Genomic DNA, 23,471 nt, shown 5'->3' on the forward strand with positions numbered 1-23,471 from the left:
TCTGGGGTAGAGCCGTCAATTCCATGACACCCACCCAAGGAAGAGAATTTCTGTATCCTCCCATTTTATGAATAAATAAAATCTCCCATAGAGATGGGCATCTCCTGATGGTCTCCCATCCTTACGCTAATCAAGTCCAGCCTTTCTTAGCTTTTTTTTTTTTTAAGATCAGCCAATCTCTGATAAGTGCTACCATTTCCTACAGGTAGCCCTCAACGTACGACCTCAATTCAGCCCAAAATTTCTGTTGCTTAGCAAGACGTTGGTTGCATGAGTTTTGTCCCGTTTTACGACCTTTCTTCCCACAGCTTTGAAGGGAATCACGGTAGCTGTTAAGTTAGCAACAAGGGCGGTTACGGTGATCTGGCTTCCCCCGTTGACTTTGCTTGTCAGAGGGTCACAAGCGAGGATCACGTGACCCCGGGACTCTGCGACCGTCATAAGTATGAGCCTGTTGCCTAGGGTCTGACTTTTGATCAGGTGACCCTCGGGGGGATGCTGGAATGGTCGTTAAGTGTGAAAAATCTCATAAGTCACTTTTTTTTTAGTGCCGTTGAACAGTCACTAAATGAAATGTACTGTAAGTCGAGGACTGCTGTTAATCTTCAGTGATGTAAAAAGCACTGGCCCATCTAAGTCACTGCAAGGCAGGAAGAAAAAAAATATTATCAATATAAGAGAATATTATGTAGCTGAGGGTTGACTTGTAGAATCTGACCTTAGTTGAGAAAAAGAAATATTAACACAGAAGAAACTCTTCTGTTTTCTAAAAATAAGCCAGTCCTTGAATGATTCATTTCGAGTAGAGAGATGGAAATAAGGCCTATATAAACACAAACGTATACGAGTGTGTTAATGCCACGTGCACGCACTCATCTTTACTGTGAAGAGATTTCTAAAAAAAATAAATCTGAAATTCTTCAGCCGTTACTTGATCTGTTTGCTCTTACGGCTCTTTCAATTGCATTCGTAAACGGCGGAGGGCAATTTACGCGACTTCGGATTTGTTTCCCGCATTGTGACACTTATTAGGAAAATCCTCGATGAATCCGTGGGACGAGCTTCCAAGTGGGGATTGTAGGAATTATTACGCCCTTCGGAAAGAAAGCATTTTGTTATCCGTACTTCATTTTCAGAAGAAACCTTTTAAGTCCAATAAAAGAGAAATCAGGAAGGACAATTTTTAATACAGAGTCTCCCCCTGCTGGATATAACGCAGCAAGTAAGCAGCCTAAAATTCTTGGAAGTTGTGAAAAAGCGGTCCAATTTAAAAAGTAAACTGTAGGAAACTTGGATGTTGACTTGCCACTAATTCAGTCACCCACCATCAGGTTATTAAGAGTCTCACTGATCTGGAAAGGCCAACGGCTTATTCCTTGTTTCAGCATTCCTGTTTCAGAATAAATTAATTTTTAGAATATTTGTATAGAGAAGATGCGTGGAATCCTGGCCACTGCCCCTAGACCAGTCCCTGAAGGGTTTTTTTGGCGCGATTTCAGAAGTGGTTTGCCATTGCTTCTTTCCTAGGGCTGAGATAGAATGAGTGGCCCAAGATCACCCAGCAGCCTTTGTACCTAAACAGGACTAGAATTCAGCATCTCCCAAATTTTAGCCTGATGCCCAAACCACTACACCGTACTGGCTGTCGTGGATATTATCTTGCAAGTGATACAATTAGAATTTTCAATACAGTGTAGTATAGCTAATCTTACGACTCAGTTGAGTCCAACATTTTAGAATAGAATAGAATAGAATAGAATAGGAATAGAATAGAATAGAATAGAATAGAATAGAATAGAATAGAATAGAATAGAATAGAATAGAATAGAATAGAATAGAATAGAATAGAATAGAATAGAATAGAATAGAATAGAATAGAGGAATGGAATGGAGAATAGAACGGAATAGAATAGAATAGAATAGAATAGAATAGAATAGAATAGAATAGAATAGAATAGAATAGAATAGAATAGAATAGAATAGAATAGAATAGAATAGAATAGAATAGAGGAATGGAATGGAGAATAGAACGGAATAGAATAGAATAGAATAGAATAGAATAGAATAGAATAGAATAGAATAGAATAGAATAGAATAGAATAGAATAGAATAGCAGAGTTGGAAGGGACCTTGGAGGTCTTCTAGTCCAACCCCCTGCTCAGGAAGGAAACTTATACTATTTCAGACAAATGACTGTCCAGTCTCTTCTTAAAAACCACCATTGTTGGAGCATTCACAGGTTTTGGAGGCAGGTTGTTCCAATGATTGATTGTTCTCCCTGTCAGGAAATTCCTCCTTAATTCCAGGTTGCTTCTCTCCTTGGTTAGTTTCCATCCATTGCTTCTTGTTCAAAAGGTCACTAAATGAACGGTTATAAGTTGAGGACTAACTGTATTGCTTCTTTAATAAGGAGAACAGCCTGATTCTTTGTTCCAGCACTTACATTTCAGGATGTATAAAGATGGTATTTTAAGAACAGTCAGAGGTGTGTGTGTGTGTGTGTGTGTGTGTGTGTGTGTGTAATAGTGGTTTTTTTTTCCTTGCAGTTGGAATTTGTCTTGGAGACCTACTTAGTAATATACTATATTACTCAGTTATATGGCCTAAGTGGAATTTTCCTCCAATGGGATTTTCCCATGTATTTCACCAAGAAACATAGACAGGGCAGCCTAGAAAAGTCAGTGCCCTCCTAACCATACCCAAGCACCCCAAGTTTGTTGGCGATGTCCATTTTGCTCTATGAGCTCATGGTGACCTAACCCTAACCCTAAGTGGAATTTTCCTCCAATGGGATTTTCCCATGTATTTTTCCAGGAACCATAGATAGGGCAGGCTAGAAAAGTCAATGCCTTCCTAACTATACCCAAGTATTCCGAATTTGTTGGTGATGTCCATTTTGATCTCCAAGTTCATGGTGACCTAACCCTAACCCTAAGTGGAATTTTCCTCCAATGGGATTTTCCCATGTATTTTTCCAGGAAACATAGATAGGGCAGGCTAGAAAAGTCAGTGCCCTCCTAACTATACCCAAGTATTCCGAATTTGTTGGTGATGTCCATTTTGATCTCCAAGTTCATGGTGACCTAACCCTAACCCTAAGTGGAATTTTCCTCCAATGGGATTTTCCCATGTATTTTTCCAGGAAACATAGATAGGGCAGGCTAGAAAAGTCAGTGCCCTCCTAACTATACCCAAGTATTCCGAATTTGTTGGTGATGTCCATTTTGATCTCCAAGTTCATGGTGACCTAACCCTAACCCTAAGTGGAATTTTCCTCCAATGGGATTTTCCCATGTATTTTTCCAGGAAACATAGATAGGGCAGGCTAGAAAAGTCAATGCCTTCCTAACCATACCCAAGTATTCTGAATTTGTTGGCGATGTCCATGATTAGGGGTCTGGAAGCTAAAACATTAAAGGTTGGTTGCTGGAATTGGGTATGTCTAGTTTAATGAAGAGAAGGACGAGGGGGGACAGGATAGCAGCCTCCCAATATCTCACATCACCCTGGGGACACCGCAACTGTCATAAATGTGAGTCAGTTGTCAAGCGTACAAATATAAATCACGGGACCATGGGGATGTGGCAATGGTCCTAAGTGTGAAAAATGGCCACAAGTCCCTTCTTTCAGTGCCATTGTAACTTTGACCCGTCACTAAATGAACTGTTGTAAGTCAAGGACAACCTATATAGAGAAAATATAGAAGACCTGGCTCTTCGAGCTTTCTGGCCTAGACTGAGAGTATTAACTGGGGTTTTAATTGTATTTTTAATTGTAATTGGGTTTTTATTTCAAGGTTAGTGTAATTATTTTAATTGTTTTTCATTTTTGTAACTTGTTGCATTGTTTTAAAAAACCTTGTGAACCGCCCTGAGTCCTACGGGAGAAGGGCGGTATATAAGTTTAATAAAATAAATACATAAATACATAAATACATAAATACATAATAAATAAATAAATAAATAAATAAATAAATAAATAAATAAATAAATAAAATGTCCAGATGCTGAACTGAAAAGGAAAGAGTTGATCAGTCCACACTTAAGCTAAGTGTACAGTATTAAGAAAACCAAGATCATGGCATCCGGCCCTCTCAATTCCTGGCAAATAGACGGGGAAGAAATGGAGGTAGTGACAGATTTTATGTTCCTGGGCTCCATGATCACCGCAGACGGGGACTGCAGCCAAGAAATTAAAAGACGCTTGCTCCTGGGGAGGAAAGCCATGGCAAATCTAGGCAGCACACTGAAAAGCAGAGACATCACCCTGCCAACAAAAGTGTGTATAGTCAAGGCTATGGTCTTCCCAGTTGCAATGTGTGGCTGTGAAAGCTGGACCATAAGAAAGGCCGAGTGCCAAAGGATGGAGGCCTTTGAACTCTGGTGCTGGAGAAGACTCCTGCGAGTCCCTTGGACTGCAAGGCGATCCAACCGGTCGGTCCTAGAGGAGATCAACCCTGACTGCTCTTTAGAAGGCCAGATCCTGAAGCTAAAACTCAAACACTTTGGCCACCTAATGAGAAGGGAGGACTCACTGGAGAAGAGCCTAATGCTGGGAAAGATTGAGGGCAAGAGAAGAAGGGGACGACAGAGAATGAGGTGGCTGGATGGAGTCACTGAAGCAAGAGGCGTGAGCTTAAATGGACTCCAGAAGATGGTAGAGGACAGGAAGGCCTGGAGGAACGTTGTCCATGGGGTCACAATGGGTCAGACATGACTTCGCAACTAACAACAACAACAATAGTATAAAGAAAAGGGCATGGTAAACTCTGTCTCACAAAGTTACCTAAATTGGGTTGACTTAAGACACAAAAATGCCACTCAGAAGTTGATCTCTATCAAGAGCAGGGAATCAAGCGGATTGCAATTTAGGAACTGTAGATCAGCATATACTGGAAGCAAAAATCTGAAAACCCAGAAAGAACTGGGCCATTTCCCGACTCTACAAAGAAGAAATTACAGTGTAAATGGCTATAGATCTGCTATCAGATAGGAAACAAACAATGGAATTGAGTCCTCCACTTACAGCCGTTCCTTTAGGGGGAGTTACGAGTTATGACAGTGCTGAGAAAAAAAAGTGACTGACGGCCAGATTTCACGCTTACGATTATAGCAGCGTCCCCCCACGGTTACCTGATCGATATCCAGGCGCAAATATTCATGACCGGGGCAAGGCCCCAGGGTCGCGTGATCGCCATTTGCAACTTTCCGACAAGCAAAATCAATTGGGGGAGGGGTGGGGAGCCAGATTCACTTAACGGCTGCATGACTCGCTGAACAACTTCAGTGATCTACAGGCATATACATAGAATGAAGGCTACTGCTAAGCTTGTAAGCCGCCCTGAGTCTTCGGAGAAGGGCGGGATATAAATGGAATTAAAATAAAATAAATAAATAAATAAACTTCTGTGAAAAGAAAAGTTGTAAGATGGGGCAAAACCCACTGAGCAAATGTTTTGCTTAGCGTTGGGGGAGGTTGGGGTCACAATTCCAGGACTCGCTGAACAGTGTTTAGCTACAAGAACCTAGCTTTGTTTGTCGCGGGACTGATTTAATGAAACAAACCATGTCGATGTAACCACTTTTAATCACCAGCTGTCACAAGTGCCTTTAAGAGGCGAGCGCTGACATCCCTTGTGGATATTTTAGCAAGCGTTTCCTAGGCGAATCCATTGCTGTTGGGGATGTGGAGAGCAAGGAAAGTAGAACGGGAGAGTCCGTTCCAGATGCTACGTGCTTGGGCAGCCAAGGTAAGGTAAGGTAAAGGTTCCCCTGCACATGCGTGCTAGTCGTTTCCGACTCTAGGGGCCGGTGCTCATCTCCGTTTCAAAGCCGAAGAGCCGGCACTTGTCCGAGGACATCTCCGTGGTCATGTGGCCGGCATGACTAGACGCCAAAGGCGCAGGGAACGCCGTTACCTTCCCACCGGAGTGGTCCCTATTTTTCTACTTGCATTTTTACGTGCTTTCGAACTGCTAGGTTGGCAGAAGCTGGGACGAGTTACAGGCGCTCACTCTGTTACGCGGCACACGGGATTCGACCCGCCAAACTGCCGACCTTCTGATCGACAAGCTCAGCGTCCTAACCCACTGAGCCACCGCGTCCCTTCTCCCAAGCAGAGAGACAAGCAAATCTGCTTGCTTTCTAAAAAAAATGAGAGAACTTCCAGGATGAGGAACAGCTTCTTCCTCTGCAACCTCAGCATTGTTGTCAGGGCAACAGAGGACCGTAGCCGAGACGAAGCGTGGGCTGCTTTAGGCACTGCAAGATGCTCGCCCAGAAGGGACTGCCACGTATTAGATAAGGGAGCGGGGGTTGCCCTCAACGTACGACCGCTGGGGAGCTTGACATTGCCGTTGCTAAGCAAGACAGTTCTTCAGCGAGTTGCTCCCCCTTTTATGACCCTTTTTGTAGCCACGGTTGCTGGGCGCCTGTTGAGTGAAACGGGATTGCCCCGTTGACTTTGCTCGTCGGAAGCCAGCTGGGAACACTGGAAGTGGGGGCGGGGGGGGGTCAATCCCACAATCCTGGGACACCACAAGCCCGTAAGGCCTTGGTAAGGCTGCCCTTGGAATACTGAATCCAGTTTTGGTTGCCAAGGTATAAAAAAAGATGTTCAGACTCTGGAAAAGAGGGCAGAGAAGAGCAACAAAGATGATCAGGGGACCGGAGGCCAAAACACATAAAGAACGGTTGCAGGAATTGGGCTATGTCCGATTTAAGGAAAAGAAGGACTTGGGGTTGACATGATAGCAGGGTTCCAGTATCTCAGGGGCTGCCCCAAAGAAGAGGGAGTCAAGCTATTCTCCAAAGTGCCCGAAGAGGAATTGGGTAGGTCTAATTAAATGAAAAGAAGGGCCAGGGATGACATGATAGCAGTCTTCCAGTATCTCAGGGGCTGCCCCAAAGAAGAGGGAGTCAAGCTCTTCCCCAAAGTGCCTGAAGGCAGGACAAGAAGCAACGGATGGAAAACAGATCAAGGAGAGAAGCAACCTGGAACTAAGGAGGAATTTCCCGACAGTCAGAACAATTCATCAGTGGAACAGCTTCCCCTCCAGAAATTGTGGCCGCTCTAACACTGAAGAAGAGGATGGACAGCCACTTGCCTGAAATGGTATTGGGTGTCCTGCTTGAGCAGGGGGTTGGACTAGAGGACCTCCAAGGTCCCTTCCAACTCTGTTATTCTGTTAACCCTTGTAAATACACGTCGGTTGCCTAGCACTCAACACTGCTCACAAGACCACACGGGTGCTGCAGTGTAAGTGTTAAAACCAGCCATGAGTCCCTTTTTTCGGTACCCTTGTAACTTTGAATGGTTGCTCAGTGAATGGTTATAAAGTCGAGGAGTCCCTGTAATTTCATGACAACCATCTCTGACTGTTTTAACACACAGAGAGAGACAGAGAGAGAGAGAGAGACAGACAGAGAGACAGACAGACAGACAGACAGACATGTGGGGACCCTCCTGGGGTACACAGTTATTAAGCACCCGAAAAACCAAAACAGCGTTTTTCCAGATGACAGAAGAAGAGAATAAATACCTGTAGCTCGGGATTAAGCCAGTGGAGCCTTTTGACGCTCTGAGCTTGGCTGTTTTCATGCAGGCCTCTCAATACCTAGCTAGGTAACATTATCAGTGTTAACCTCAGAACTAACCAAGGTTGACGGACTCAAGCTTTGATTGGACTTGATGTAAGCACGCCTGAACTGTTCATAAAACGCTTCCCTTTGCGGCTTCGACCTTCCGCTAATTGCAGAACGCCGCGTGCCGAGATGAAATAGCTCTACGTTCAAAACAGCCCTTGCTATTAATTTGACTCACTGATTGAATTGTATTTATTTATCAAGTTTCGACAGCGCCCGCCGCGTGACTCTTTCACGCGGCCCAATTTCACCGTGTTTGGCCAACTTCTCTGAAAAAGTATTAATTCAATTTAAGCAACGCATTAGTAAAGGTAAAGGTTCCCCCACACATGCGTTTTAGTCGTTTCCGACTCTAGGGGCCGGTGCTCATCTCCGTTTCAAAGCCGAAGAGCCAGCGCTTGTCCGAGGACGTCTCCGTGGTCATGTGGCCGGCATGACTAGACGCCAAAGGCGCACGGAACGCTGTTACCTTCCCACCGTAGTGGTCCCTATTTTTCTACTTGCATTTTTATGTGCTTTCGAACTGCTAGGTTGGCAGAAGCTGGGACGAGTAACAGGCGCTCACTCTGCTACGCGGCACTCGGGATTCGACCCGCCAAACTGCCGACCTTCTGATCGACAAGCTCAGCGTCCTAACCCACTGAGCCACCGCATCCCCCTAGCAACACATTAACCGGGGTTAAATTTCCATGGATACCATTTTATCCCTTTGTCCCTGGCTAGGTAGCCCATCCTTTTCAGCAATGGCCTCCAGCTCTTTCCTCAAGGCTGCTTGGAGGGAATAATATATAATATTATTGCCATATATAATATTTATCTGGAGTCAAACCAACACCCGCAGTGAGAATGTCATTCACTGTTTCCAACTTAGGAATCACAAAGAAGATAAAACTGCTTTTAAAGCCTTAACCACAGCCTTTCATGTTCTGCAGCGGCTATCAATAATATTCAATTGATTAGTAAATTGGTAATTGTCATTATCAAGCAAAGCTACAATTCTCCACACCTTTTTCACTTGTATCATGGCACCTAAAACTAAAGTAACCTGTGAGTTCGGTGACCTTTGCTGATTTTCTTCTTGAAAACTATTTCAGCACAATCAATAGCTTCTCTTTGTCAAGATCTGTTTGTATTCGTACTATTATTGTTATTATTACTATCCACAACTGTGAACATTAGAGGAAATAAATGTCTTTTAAATACCAAGAAACCACAAATATATATATATACCTTCTGCTGTCTTGCAATCGCTTCCTTTAAAAAAAACACCCAGTTATTCATATCTTTCTTATATGGCTATAATAATGCAGTGACTAAGCCTTTTTTCCAATAAGGATCCTAAGACAAAAAAAACCTGTATATTAAGTATTCGACTGAAATCCTTTCATATTCCTCTTTGATTTAGCCACACAATACTAGCCTAATTGAAAACCATTAGGCAGCAATATTCATTAGCCATTCCTCAGAAAACACCATAATAAAATCAAGGAGTTAGGTATGGGGAGCTAATTCATAACTGGACAGAGAAAAAACAAAAGTACAAATAGTGTGCACACATTTAAGCTGTCGATCCAGCTTCAGAATTACAAAATTCTTTCCCCCCCCCCCGTGAATTTTTTTAAAAAATAAACGTTTTGCAGTAAAACAATAAAAAAAATAAAAGCAGGGTGTAGTTACAGCTCCAACACACAGACCTGGAGATTACGGAAAATATTTCAAATGTGGTAAGGTACGGTAAGTGCCCGTTACAAAAAAAAAAAAAAAAAAAAGAAAATGCATGCAATGAATTTAAAAAAAAAGAAACATATACCTAACAGTACAATCTTTAATACTCAGATAAATTACGTTGCGCTGACACGACGAAACAATCAAGCTTGTTCAGTCAAGCTGTCTAAATGTACAATATTAACGATTAACAAGATTTCCTTCCAAATGTATATTCTCTCATTTTGGGCCAGAAATGGCCCAAAATAACTATGCACCTGATCCTATAATATGGCTTCAAATAAAAGTCCACAGAACTAAAAGAGGATTATGGAGACCGCCGATTCCCACAGTCCTGGAAAGTCTATAGTCTATATGTGCCAAGGTCACGTCCTCCCAACGTTACACACCTTGTTTGGGGAAACTCGCTGAAACCACCTCTTTGTAAATCAGCAGTCCCATTATGGTCTGCATTGAGGCCAATTCTGACAGACAGACAGACAGACAAACGTGTCCCGTTCAAATGTGGCGTCGACATTACGAGAAATTAATCCGGGCCAGGCCATTAAAGACAGCAACGTGAGGAATGGGCATCCCGGACCCAAGGGATCAATACCGTTTATTTTGAGTGCGATTGCAATCAACGGCAAATTGTTCCTAGGTTAATTAGCGGCAGCAAGGTCTGACAAATGTTGGCTTGTCTTACTGGCTCATCAGAGTTATGTTGGGCTCCTCGGAACTCAAGCCATGATAACTCTGATCTCAAACATGGCACCAAACCAGGTGAAGTTTGCTTCTCGTTCAGGCTCTGAAGGCTGCTGGGAAGCAGAAAATAGCTTTTAGAAAAAAAATTATTTAGTGGGTGGCGATGTACAGTTCGGAGCCAGGAAAAAGGAGGAAATCGTTTAAGGACTCACGTAAGTCCTTCAAGGTCTCTGACACAAAGGCAACCTTCATTCTCCTTCCTCCACAGTGGAAGTCCAGGACGTCCTCGACTTACGAGCGCAACTGAGTCCAAAATTTCCCTTGCCAAGCAAGACGCCGTTAAGTGAGGTTTTGCACGCTTTTACGACTTACCTTGCCGCCATTGATAAGCAGATCGCTGCACTCGTTAAGTTAGGATCACGGCTGTTACGCGAACCTGGCTTGACTCTGCTTGTCAGAAGGCTGCAAAAGGGGACCGCGTGACTCCCAGGGTCGCTGCGACCGTCGTAGATATGAACCCGTTGCCAAGCGTCTGAATTTCGATCACGGGATCATAGGGATGGTTGTAAGGGCGAAAGGCAGCCGTTAAGTCCCTTTTTGCAGTACCGTTGTAACTTCAGTCGGTCACTAAATGAACGGCTGTAAGTCGAGAATTACCTTTGCCGCATCTCCAGGGTCATGTGACCAAAGCTCAGACGCTTGGCAACTGGCATGCACTTACGACGGCTGCAGCGTCCCATTTGTATCTTTTCCAGCCAGCTTCCGCCAAGCCAAGTCAGATTTGCTTCACGATCGAATGATTCGAGTGCAGCGATTCCCTTAACAATTGTGGCACACCTCACTTAACGATGTAATGAAATGTTGGACTCAGCCGTGCTCGTAAGTCGAGGACGACTTGCATTTCCCTTGGTTCCTGGAGTTCTTTTCTGTGATCGTCGCCTCGCTCCGCAATCTGTTTTTGGTCCCGGCTTCCCTCCCAACTTCCGAAAGGCTAGTTGCCGACGATCTCAATTTTGATCGTGTGACCCGGGTGGATGCTGCAACGTCAGTGGGAAAACCAGTCGTGAAGTCACTAGTTCCGGTGCTGTAGTGACGGTCGCTGAACGAACGGCTGTGAAACTGAGGACTCGCTGCACGCTGTTTTGTCTCCTCACAGGTGAGGCGCTGAGCTCAATAGGATAGCAGAGTCCTTTTACCTCTTCCTACCATATCTACGTCTGACTCGGTTACTGGAGACAGGGCTGCATGGAACGGAGGCCTCCAAACTTTCTCGCTTGGCGGAACGGAGGGAAAGGGAGGGGAAAGCATTTTACACTCGTGCGCGCGCGCACACACAAACAGGGCCATGAACACACGCAAGAGCCTTGATGGAGCAGTGGGCTAATGCCTCCTTAAGTAACACCAGCTGCCTGCAATTAGTGCAGGTTCGCCTCCCACCAGGCTCAAGGTTGACTCAGCCTTCCATCCTTCCCAGGTAGGTAAAATGAGGACCCAGATTGTTGGGGGCAATTAAGCTGACTTTGTAATAATGCCGCTTGGGGGGTGTATGAAAGCCCTAATAAGCAGGCATATACATAGAATGAAGGCTACTGCTAAGCTTGTAAGCCACCCTGAGTCTTCGGAGAAGGGCGGGATATAAATGGAATTAAAATAAATAAAATAAATGCAAATGGGGCGGTGCTAGTGCCCACGTGACACTCGCTAGCACCGCCCCATTTTTGCCGCGCAGGCACTAGCATTGCCCTTTTGCCACCTTTCCTTACCAGCGGCAGCACTAGCACGAGTTGGGGGCAAATGCATATGCGCATGTGCGCACGCTGACCAGCCTGTTCCATGGCCTGAGGGCCAGCAGGCCACGGCCCAGTAGTGGGCTGTGGACCGCAGGTTGGGGACCCCTGGCCCAGAGGATTATTGGCTGCCATCTCCACCCACCCCACCCACCCACCCCGGACAAACTGTACAGTTCCCATTGTCTTAGGAAAGCTCAAAATATTCTTAAAGGCTCATCTCATCCCAGACGTTCTTTTTTTGAACTATTACCATCTGGCAGACGGTACAGGATAATAAAAACAAAGACAAATAGGCTGAAAAATAGTTTTTATCCCAGAGCTGTAACCATATTATATACCACAGTATAGTGTAACATTGAAGTGTGATATTAGGGGCAGCGCAATGGTGAACAGAATGTGAAGGATGTGTGTATATAATGTATGTTCTTATTTGTCATTTTGACTTGTGTGTAGTGTGAAACTGGACAGCACTTAATTTCGTTGTGAGTTACACAATAAAGATTATTCTGTTCTATTCTATTCCATTCCATATTTGCTATTCTATTCTATTCTATTCTATTCTATTCTATTCTATTCTATTCTATTCTATTCTATATTTTTATTCTATTCTGTATTTCTATTCTATTCTATTCTTCATTCTATTCTATTCTATTCTATTCTATTCTATTCTATTCTATTCTATTATTTCTATTTCTATTCTATTATTTCTATTTCTATTCTATATTTCTTATTCTATTCTATTCTATTATTTCTATTTCTATTCTATATTTCTTATTCAATTCAATTCAATTCAATTCAATTCAATTCAATTATTTCTATTTCTATTCTATATTTCTTATTCAATTCAATTCAATTCTATTCTATTCTATTATTTCTATTTCTATTCTATATTTCTTATTCTATTCTATTCTATTCTATTCTATTCTATTCTATTCTATTCTATTCTATTCTATTCTATTCTATTCTATTCTATTCTATTCTATTCTATTCTAGTCCTTGGGTTTCTGTACCGGTCTTAGCGGATTCCTCTCCCCGCTGGAGTGATGAGTGAACAAGGATCATGAGAATGTAAATTCTCTACCTCCAGCAGCAAAGTGTCTTGGGCTAGTTTCAAATACACAGAGGGTCACCTTCTGCCACAGACACCCCCCCAAAACAGTCACAAGTAATTCCACGTATTCTCTTTCCCCCCCCCTCCACCGTTCTATTCAGAATTCTGACGGAGGGACGCAAATAAAACGGACGTCAACCGAGCCATAATCCAGGAACAAAATGTGTCACTTACCGCAGTGGGACTGGAAAACCTGTGGCTTGATAACCTGATTGCAGGTATTGCACACTATTAGATAGAAATCATCATGAGCTGGATAATGGCCAAATAAGTGCATATCTGTGGGAAAGTTAAGAAATACATATATACAAACATTAGAAGTCGTCCTTACAAAAAAAAAGATACTTCCTTTTCAAAAAGCTAAAATATTATATATTTTTTTTAAAAAATGCACCAAAAAGAGAGATGATTGCAATAAATGTCTGTGCATGCTTTATTTTGAACAGGGGTCTTCAAACTCAGCCCTTTTATGACTCATGGACTTCAACTCCCAGAATTCCTCAGCCAGTGTGCCTGGCTGAGGAATTCTGGGAGTTGAAGTCCACGAGTCATAAAAGGGCCGAGTTTGAAGACCCCTGATTTAGAAGTAGGTCCTTCTGAATTTATGATAGGGATGTATGTACAGGCAGTCCTCAACTTACAACAGTTCATTTAGTGACCACTCAAAATTACAGCGGCACTGAAAAAAGTGACTCGTGACGGATTTTCACACTTGCAACCGTTCCAGCATCTCCGGGGTCACGTGGTTAACATTCGGACGCTTGGCAACTGACTCGTATTTATGACAGTTGCAGTGTCTCCTTTGGCCACCTCCGGACAAGCAGTCAATGGGGAAATGAAATTCACTTAACAACATCGTCATTAACACCTGCAGCGATTCACTTAACAACGGGGGCAAGAAAGGTCGTAAAACAGGGCAAAAAAAACCCTTTAACCAATGTTTCACTTTATCGCAAAAATTTTGGGCTCAGTTGCGGTCTTAAGTTGAGGACTGCTTGCACAGAATGGCAACTGTGGTGCTCCGACCAGCACAGAAGCACCCAACCCAGGGGTAGGCAAACCTTGGCTCCTTTAAGACTTGTGGACTTCAACTCCCACAATTCCTGAGCCAGCATGGGGGAAACTTTGGCCCCTTCATGACTTGTGGACTTCAACTCCCAGAATTCCTCAGCCACCTAAGCTGAGGGAAAAGGGAGAGGTTTCCAAGCTGAGCCATGTCGGCTCAGGAATTCTGGGAGTTGAAGTCCACGAGTCATAAAAGAGCCAAGGTTGCCTACCCATGGCCTAGGCCTATGCCGCTTTATGACTTGTGGACTTCAACTCCCAGAATTCCTCAGCCACCTAAGCTGAGGGAAAAGGGAGAGGTTTCCAAGCTGAGCCATGTCGGCTCAGGAATTCTGGGAGTTGAAGTCCACGAGTCATAAAAGAGCCAAGGTTGCCTGCCCCTGACCCAACCATTTCTGCATTAACGCTCTACTTTTTTATGTAAACTGAGAATGAAGGACAGGTTGTCTTCGACTTACGACCACAACTGAGCCCAAAATTTCTGCTGCTAAGCGAGACAGTTGCTAAGTGAATTGTGCCCCACCTTTCCTGTTCTAAATGAATCACTGCAGTTGCTAAGCTAGTAACACGGTTAAGTGACTCTGGCTTCCCCACTGTCAGAAGGTCGCAAAAGGGGGGAATCACCTGACGCCGGGACGCTGCGACAGTCATAAGTACAAGTCAGCTGCCAAGCGTCTGAATTTTTGATCACGTGACCACGGGGAGGCCCTAAGTGTGAAAAACAGTCGTGTCGCTTCCTTCAGTGCCGTTGTAACTTCAGTCACTAAATGAACAGCTGTGAAGTCGAGGACTACCTCTATCTGATTTGGGTCATTGCAGTGTCATATTATTCCAGCATCATAATCTTATTTTTTTTTGTGGATAAACACCTTGAGTAAAAATGCACCGTCATCGCTATCACCGTGCTCTCGTCTCCCGTCTAATTTCAATATTTATTTCAAGAAGCAAGCAGAAATTCCTTTTCCGAGGGTTATCTCTTACGGGGCTGATGATTAAGTAGTGCGGTATTAAGTAGTGCGAAAAACAAACAACAAACAAAAGGCAGAATAAATCTTCCAGGTGAGCCCCCACAAAATAGGCAATCCAAGAGCTGAGCGTCTCTTGTGACCGGAGGGGGAAAAAAAATAAGACAGCTACCCAATCAGGAATATATCTTGAGGAAATCGACTAACAAATTTTAATCAAGGTCTTCTCGTGTCCTTGAGTAAAGATAGTTATGAGACAACTGACCTCCCCCCCCCCACCAACATCTAAATTTTCACTTTATGCTTTCCAATCCAGGAATGGGGGACAGCAAGAATAGAAATACTAGAGATGTTGCATTTCAATTTTCCAGAAGCCAAGAGAAGCCAAGAGAAGAGAAGAGAAGAGAAGAGAAGAGAAGAGAAGAGAAGAGAAGAGAAGAGAAGAGAAGAGAAGAGAAGAGAAGAGAAGAGAAGAGAAGAGAAGAGAAGAGAAGAGAAGAGAGTAGCTGAAAGTTGAACTGTGGGGTCCTTGGGGCTGTCAGAGCTTGGTGGCTTCCATGCAGACGTTGCAAGAAACGCCTGCAAGAAAACAACCCAAGCTCAGACAGCCCCAAGGACCCCACAGCTTCCAGAATCTTCTCAACCTCATGAGATAAGATTGCAAAAGTCCAATGCACACAGCAAAAGGGCATTCTTTGTTATCTTTTCTAACTCACTCTAAGGTCTCCACGACTTTCAAAATCCTCTCCACCACGTGAGATAAGATTGCTGAGGTCCAACCACACACAGCAAAAGGGCGGTTCTTCCTTACGTCTTTTTTTTCTAACCCAACAGACACACAGAAAAGGAACTGTGGGTCAGATCAAGCTGTGCTCCAGGTTGCATTACTCTCCGATGTGTCACTGAGTTTGGAAGTGGTTTAAAGTGACGGCAACCGCATGTTCTATGCCTCTCTCCCTTCCTGGCCCTACAATCCAAAGCTTGTAAGTTAAATTTTAGATTAAAAGGGTCCAGCTACTTCAAGATGCTTGCCCCTGGGGAAGAAAGCCATGGCAAATCTAGACAGCACACTAAAAAGCAGAGACATCACCCTGTCAACAAAAGTGCGTATAGTTAAGGCCCTGGTCTTCCCAGTTGCAATGTATGGCTGTGAAAGTTGGACCATAAGAAAGGCTGAGCGCCAAAGAATTGAGGCCTTTGAACTATGGTGCTGGAGAAGACTCCTGCGAGTCCCTTGGGCTGCAAGGCGATCAAACCGGTCAGTCCTAGAGGAGATCAACCCTGACTGCTCTTTAGAAGGCCAGATCCTGAAGTTGAACCTCAAAGACTTTGGCCACCTAAGGAGAAGGAAGGACTTACTGGAGAAGAGCCCAATGCCGGGAAAGATTGAGGGCAAGAGAAGAAGGGGACGACAGAGAATGAGGTGGCTGGATGGAGTCACTGAAGCAGGAGGCGTGAGCTTAAAGGGACTCCAGAAGATGGCGGAGGACAGGAAGGCCTGGAGGAACATTGTCCATGGGGCCACGAGGGGTCGGACATGACTTCACAACTAACACCAACAACCCTTCAAGATAACTGAATCCACAACATCGCTAAGTCGTGTCTGGCTCTTCCTGACCCCATGGACCGCAGTACACCCTATCCTCCAGTGCAGAGGTCCCCAACGCCCGGTCTGTGGACCGGTACTGGGCCACGGCATGCCAGCAACCGGTCCGCACAAACAAGCAAAGCCTCATCCGCGAGATGCAGGCAGCACACAAAACCACACACTCTCCGGTCCATGGAAAAACCTCTCTCAGGGTAACCGGTCCCTGGTGCCCAAAAGGTTGGGGACCTCTACTCCAGCGTCTCCAGGATTTTGCCCGAATTCCTGTTCGTTGCGTTGATGACCCTATCTGACCATCTCGTTCTCTGCCTTTCGCCTTCCCATCTTTCCCAACCTCAGTGTCTTTTCCAAGGAGTCTTGACAGCCAGGGCTGATCTCCTTCAGAAGTGGTGTCCCACAGAAACTCAGTTGTGTCAGCCAGTCAACGCAACCGTCAATGCTGCTAACATCGGATGTTCTTGCTTTGGCAATGTAGGGAGACGCAGCCTTTTTCTTTCCTATGCTTTGCTCTTAGCATTAGATGATACTGGGGGGAGGAGGAGGAATGTGATGGGAGCTAGCCAGGCATAACAATTCAGGGGCTTTTGAAATAAGAGATGATAAAGAAACGGGCGGGCTGGAGAACGGGAGGGGAAGCCCGCATTCCAAATTAACTGGAGAACGTGATTTAGGACTGTGAATTGGAGGAGGGAATTGTGCTTTGATACTATGTGCTCAGGGGAGGAGAATTCACTTTTTGGCTTCCGATTGTGCTAGTGCCGATGTTATGCTACTCGAACAATAAAGATTCTTTAAGGTAAACAATGCCTTGAAGTGCTTTGAAGAGTTTCATCTGTCGGAAACATGACAGTAATTTTGGAACTTCAAATGGGCTTGTTCAGATTGATTACTGTGGTCGTATGTGACTGAAACAATACTTCTGCCCTTTAATAAATCAAGAGCACAAAGCTACTTCTCCAAAGATAATCCAATGTGATACCTACCTTATAGGATCTGAAAATAATTTGACTGGAAAAAACAGGAGAACATAGCCATTGAATTTGTAGCCATCCTGTCCTAGAATTGAGTGCTAACAAAAGTATAAAGGTAAAGGTAAAGGTTCCGCCGCACATGCGTGCTAGTCGTTTCCGACTCTAGGGGCCGGTGCTCATCTCTGTTTCAAAGGCGAAGAGCCAGCGCTTGTCCGAGGACGTCTCCGTGGTCATGTGGCCGGCATGACTGGACGTCAAAGGCGCACGGAACGCTGTTACCTTCCCACCGGAGTGGTCCCTATTTTTCTACTTGCATTTTTACGTGCTTTCGAACTGCTAGGTTGGCAGAAGCTGGGACGAGTAACAGGCGCTCACTCTGCTACGCGGCACTCGGGATTCGACCCGCCAAACTGCCGACCTTCTGATCGACAAGCTCAGCGTCCTAACCCACTGAGCCACCGTATAGCAGTATTCCAATATTTGAGGGGCTGCCCCAAAGAAGAGGGTGTGTGTGTCAACCTCTTCTCCAAAGCCCCTGAAGGCAGAACAAGAAACAACGGATGGAAACTAATCAAGGAGAGAAGCAATCTAGAACTAAGGAAAAATTTCCTGACAGGACAATTAACCAGCGGAACGGCTTGTCTCTAGAGGTTGTGGGTGCTCCGACACTGGTGGTTTTTAAGAAGAGATTGGACAACCAGTCTGGAATGGTGTAAGTTCTCCTGCTTGAGCAGAGGGCTAGACTAGAAGACCTTCAAGGTCCCTTCCAACTCTGTTATTCTGTTAACTTTGGTCTCATTCCTGCAAATAGTACACAAAATATACTATACAGAAGCAAAGGTTTGTGACACCGAATGAATTACGAGCAATAAAACAGCCAAGCACTACACTATTATGACTAATAAACTAAACATTAAACAAAAACCATGCATTTAGCAAAGCGGCATTGCAGTCTAAGAAGACACAAAGTAATTGTTTCCGGTAATATTGCATTAGTTAATGTACTAGGAGTACATTACAAACTGACATTGTTTTACGACTTAAAAATCTCAATACCAAACTCATGCTTTTATCTGTATATTTCAAGAAGAGCCCAGTGTGGGAATAACACTTCCTATCTAATAAATGAAAACAAAAGGGTCTCTTATTATGGGAGATTTCCACCCACTGTGAACCATGTAACTGCTTAAAATTGCAAGCAACTGACCATACCTCTACCAGGTTATCAATGTATAAGAAATCCTCAATCCACAACTGTGTCCTAAGGTCACAAAGATAAAAAAATATATATATTATTTTTTTTAAAAAAAAAGATGTACAGGAAATCATTCTGCTCTTGATCCAAAATTTGAGGTCCATCTCCGAATAGAACAGTAAACTTATTTTATCTCCTAGGGATTAATTCCAACATTTTTCCACAGGAATCTAATGGCATACAGGCAGTCCCTGACTTACGACTGAGTCCAAAATTTATGTTGCTAAGTGAGACATTTGCTTCAGTGGGTTTTGTTTCACTCTGCCACCCTTTCTTGACCCGGTTGTTAAGTAGAATCACTTGCAATTGTTACGTTAGTAACACGATTTGAGTCTAGCTTCCCCCTTGACTTTGCTTGTCAGAAGGTCGCAAAAGGGGATCACGTGACCCCGGGACGCTGCCACCGTCATAAATATGAGTCAGTTTGCCAAGCGCCTGAATTTTGGTCATGTGCTACAATGGTCATAAGTGTGACCAGTGATGGCGAACCTTTTAGAGACTGCAACCCAAAACCCACTTATGTATCGTCGGGTGCCGGGTGGGTGTGGCCAAATGGGAGGGTGTGGCCTATTGGGTGGGCATGGCTGTGGTGGTAACGGCAGACTGGGTGGGACTAAAAAGTTCAATCAATCGATTCCAACTTTGCGAGATCTTTTTTTTCCCCGCGAGAAGTTGAAATTGATTGATTGAACCTTTTTTTTGTTTTTTTGCACACGGCAGCGGAGGCCTAAAACGAAAAGGTTTTATAAAACCCAACTAAAGACCTAGGACTGGGACGACAGCGCGCGTGCCCACAGAGAGGGCTCTGCGTGCCACCTGTGGCATGCGTGCCATAGGTTCGCCACCACGGCTCTATAAAGTGCAAAGGAATTAAGATTTCAGCAACTTGTAAGTGGATGCATGGTCCTACTGAATTTCGGGGTGGGGGGGAAGCAGGAGCTAACTATGAGCAGCAGAGGAGCTGGACTAGGCATGGACAGCTCAGGCTAGTGAGTATGCCCTGAAGCTAATCAAGGAGAGAAGCAGCCTAGAACTAAGGAGAAAGTTCCTAACAGCGAGGACAATTAACCAGTGGAACAGCTTGCCACCAGAAACCATGGGCGCTCCATCACTGGAGGTTTTTAAGAAGAGACTGCAAAGCCACTTGTTTGAAACGGTATAGGATCTCCTGCTTGAGTAGGGGTTTAGACTAGAAGACCTCCAAGGTCCCTTCCAGCTTCTATTCTGAATTGAAATTGAATGGGCAAATGTATTTGGATCGCCCGCCGTCACCACTTCCTCCAGTGTAGAGAGGAGACACTGGCAGCAATGAAGTTCTGGCAATCCCCTGCAAACAGGGGTGCCACGTCGGTCTTTCTCCCAGTAGAAAAGCGGACACGGCTTGTGTAAAAATGTCAGCTTGGACGCAGAGGTGGGTGAACTGGAAGCCAGCGTGTCATGCCTAGATCTCGTTTGTTCAAGCGAAGGCTTGTCGTGTGGTTGTCACTGCTCACCGACATCAGGAGAGCAATGTGAAGCTTGCAACTAACTTCACCCAGGAATGGGAATGAAAGCAGTTGGCAACACGTCGCCGCTGGAACCAAAGCAACAACCCAGGTTATTCCTTTAGAACTAGGCAGTCAGTTCCAACTTTGAGCTTCCCTACAAACATGAGTGAAATATAAGACACCCGTAGGTGAGGCGCTGTCAGCTGATCCGAGTGGAAAGCAACCCATCGTCGAGAAGAAAAGCCTTGTGTTTGTAGAGGACTCCTCTGTTCTGCTCCAGCCTACGACTGGCCCTGTTTGAATGTCAGGGACAACCCCTTTTTATAGTCAACAGGCTGGAAAAACTCAACCAAATTTATTTACAAAGAAATCAAAAGTTGAAACAACAGTTAAACCAAAAGTTCAAACAAGAGTTAAACAGGAATAACAGACCAGGACTCTAGCCAAAGATCTTCAAACGGTTGCCTTCAGCAACCAGCACCTCCCACACCTTCCCCTTTTATCAGGAGTCCCAAGGCGTGGCTTCTCATTGCCTTCTCCTCCTCTCACCGAGTTGCCTCATTGCCTTTCTCTGTTCTGCTCTGCTGGATTGCCTCCTGCTCCTAGCGTCTCTGAATAGATCCAGCTGTGAATCATCTACGTCCAATACCTCGTGCTCACACAGCTGAGTCTGATGAGGAACATGATGGGAGGGGCCAGGCTGAGAGTCCTGCAGTGCATCAGAGCCTCCCTCTGACACCAAAGGCTCTCCAAACCCCTCCTCCTCCTCCTCTTCAGAATCATCAGACTTAGCTGCCAGTATCACAGGCTGACGCTGAATCACAACATCCTCCTTTAGCAACACAAAAGCACCCATTTGTCCTCTGGACAAACCTGCTGTCTTGTAGGTGCCCAAATTCAAGACTCATTGGATCACGGCCAATTCCTACACATCCACATGGGCAGAAATGGTTATCGAACGGCATGACATCCAACATAGGAAGAGGGACTTCATGGCTGTGGGAAGATGGATGAAGGTCTTGGGAACGAGGTGATGTTCTCATGAACATTTCCAGCTGGAGGCAAAGCCAGTAAGAGGAAAACACATCCAGCGAACGTCTGGTTGCAATGTTGAAACAACCAGCAGAGGTTAAGGGTTTTCAACGATGGAAGAAACTCCAGGGAAGAGTTTTGCTTTGCAGAGATGGAAAATGTACGTCGCTAAGGAGGGAAAATACATTGTTGGACCATCAGCTGGCTAAGCAGGTCAGGAAGACTTGAAACAAGGGGAGGAATGTCATAAAACCACGGGCAAGTTACAAACTGGCAAGGGATGAATCGATTAAGCGGCAAAAGGGGTTATTCTGGAAAAGTATTAGTTTCACAAAGGAGATACAGAAAGGTCTAGAGCAGGGGTCTGCAACCTTGACAACTTTAAGACTTGTGGACTTCAGCTTTCAGAATTCCTCAGCCAGCATAGCTGGCTGAGGAATTCTGGAAGCTGAAGTCCACAAGTTTTAAAGTTGTCACGGTTGCAGACCCCTGGGATACAGAATAGAGGAATCTTATGCCCCCATTAAATGTTCACATCTCTAGACAATGTCCAAACAAGATGGACCGAACGTCTTGAGGCACAAGGGCAAGGATTACATGCAACTGGGATTACAAAAACATGGATACTCTGAGCATTGTGAATCTGGAATGAATCTGTCTGTGGTAAGGTTCACTGAACTCGTGGCACCTCAAGTATAGAAAACATCTGGATTAGGTTAAACAGGCTATTTACCAGGAAGGACCTCTTGTTAGGAGTTTGCTCAAGGCAACCAAAGCAGTCAGAAGAAATAAAAGTAAATTACTGAAGCTTCGCACACAACCATGAAGTGGTTGGGATAGGAGGTTTCAAGCACCGAGGCCTCTTTAAAAGGCTCATTCCGCCAAAACCCAACATGTCAAATAAGATTTTCCACTTGAGCTGGAGAAACTTTTCTCTGTCAAAAAGCTTCAGGTACGCACTAAGGCAGGGCTCTTCTAACTCGGCCCTTTTATGACTCGTGGACTTCAACTCCCAGAATTCCTCAGCCGGCATAGCTCAGCCTAGAACCTCTCCCTTTTCCCTCAGTGTGCCTGGCTGAGGAATTCTGGGAGTTGAAGTCCACAAGCAGGGGTCTTCAAACTCAGCCCTTTTATGACTTGTGGACCAACTCCCAGAATTCCTCAGGGCAGCATAGCTCAGCTTGGAAACCTCTCCCTTTTCCCTCAGGGTGCCTGGCTGAGGAATTCTGGGAGTCGAAGTCCACGAGTCATAAAAGGGCCGAGTTGGGAGACCCCTGCACTAAGGGAACTGCTGCTACTTTGGATCTGGTGCTTAACTACACATCTAAGGAGTGGGAACTCTGGGTACAAGTCGCCACACAAACCATTGTTTCCTATTTTAACAATAACAAGTTTGTTTTTTGTTTTGTTTTTTAAAAAAGCCAAATGCAAACTTTCTAAACCAGGGGTCTTCAAACTCGGCCCTTTTATGACTTGTGGACTTCAACTCCCAGAATTCCTCAGCCAGCGTACCTGGATGAGGAATTCTGGGAGTTGAAGTCCACAAGACATAAAAGGGCCGAGTTTGAAGGCCCCTTGTTCTAAACTGTAGGTTTTAGAAACACCAACTTTAATAAACAAAGATGATGATACCATGGTTGGGGGCGAGATGCTGACTTTGTAAACCGCTTAGAGAAGGCTGTAAAGCACTGTGAAGCGGTATATAAGTCTCCGTGCTATTGCTGTTGTGAGAAAACCTTGAACACACTGGCATTGTAGCTTGCTCGGACTTCTCGAAATTAAGGGGAATACAATTTCAAAAATGGTAATGGTAATGAGGAAGAAAGCGAGGAGACATTTTAATGAAGACAAAGTGCTTGCAAGAGGTGAGAAGGAAGGACTACAAAGCTACAGGTCAGAAAGGTAGGAGTAAGGTCAACGGTGGAAAATGAGCTAAAGCTAATGAGGCAAAATACAGCAAAAAAAAAGTTTTCTCGAGGTAAGTCAACAACAGCAAGGCAGGACAGCAGAAGATAAATAAGAGAGAAGATCCAAGAGAAAACACAGGAGCTCAATTCCTATATTAGCTCTGTGTCTCCGTCAAAAAAGGAAATGTTGCTCGGAACAGTAAACTGGGAACAAACGCCAAACAGGAGGA

The 23,471-nt window shown here is 44.6% G+C and overlaps 1 protein-coding gene across 4 annotated transcripts in view; it reads right to left on the reverse strand.

Moving 5' to 3' along the window:
• ATXN7L1 (ataxin 7 like 1) overlaps window positions 1-23,471 on the reverse strand; it is a 77,041-nt gene that overhangs the window by 34,659 nt on the left and 18,911 nt on the right. For all 4 annotated transcript variants that reach the window (XR_014026802.1, XR_014026803.1, XM_081330398.1 and 1 more), the window contains exon 3: window positions 13,128-13,232. Coding sequence is in view for 2 of the 4 variants with exons in the window: in XM_081330398.1 (XP_081186524.1) it covers window positions 13,128-13,232 (105 nt within the window). In the remaining 2 variants the exon portion in view is untranslated. The remainder of the gene's footprint in view (window positions 1-13,127; window positions 13,233-23,471) is intronic.

The sequence above is a fragment of the Vipera berus genome, assembly GCF_964194415.1.
Source record: "Vipera berus genome assembly, chromosome: 6".
Lineage (NCBI taxonomy): Eukaryota > Metazoa > Chordata > Lepidosauria > Squamata > Viperidae > Vipera > Vipera berus.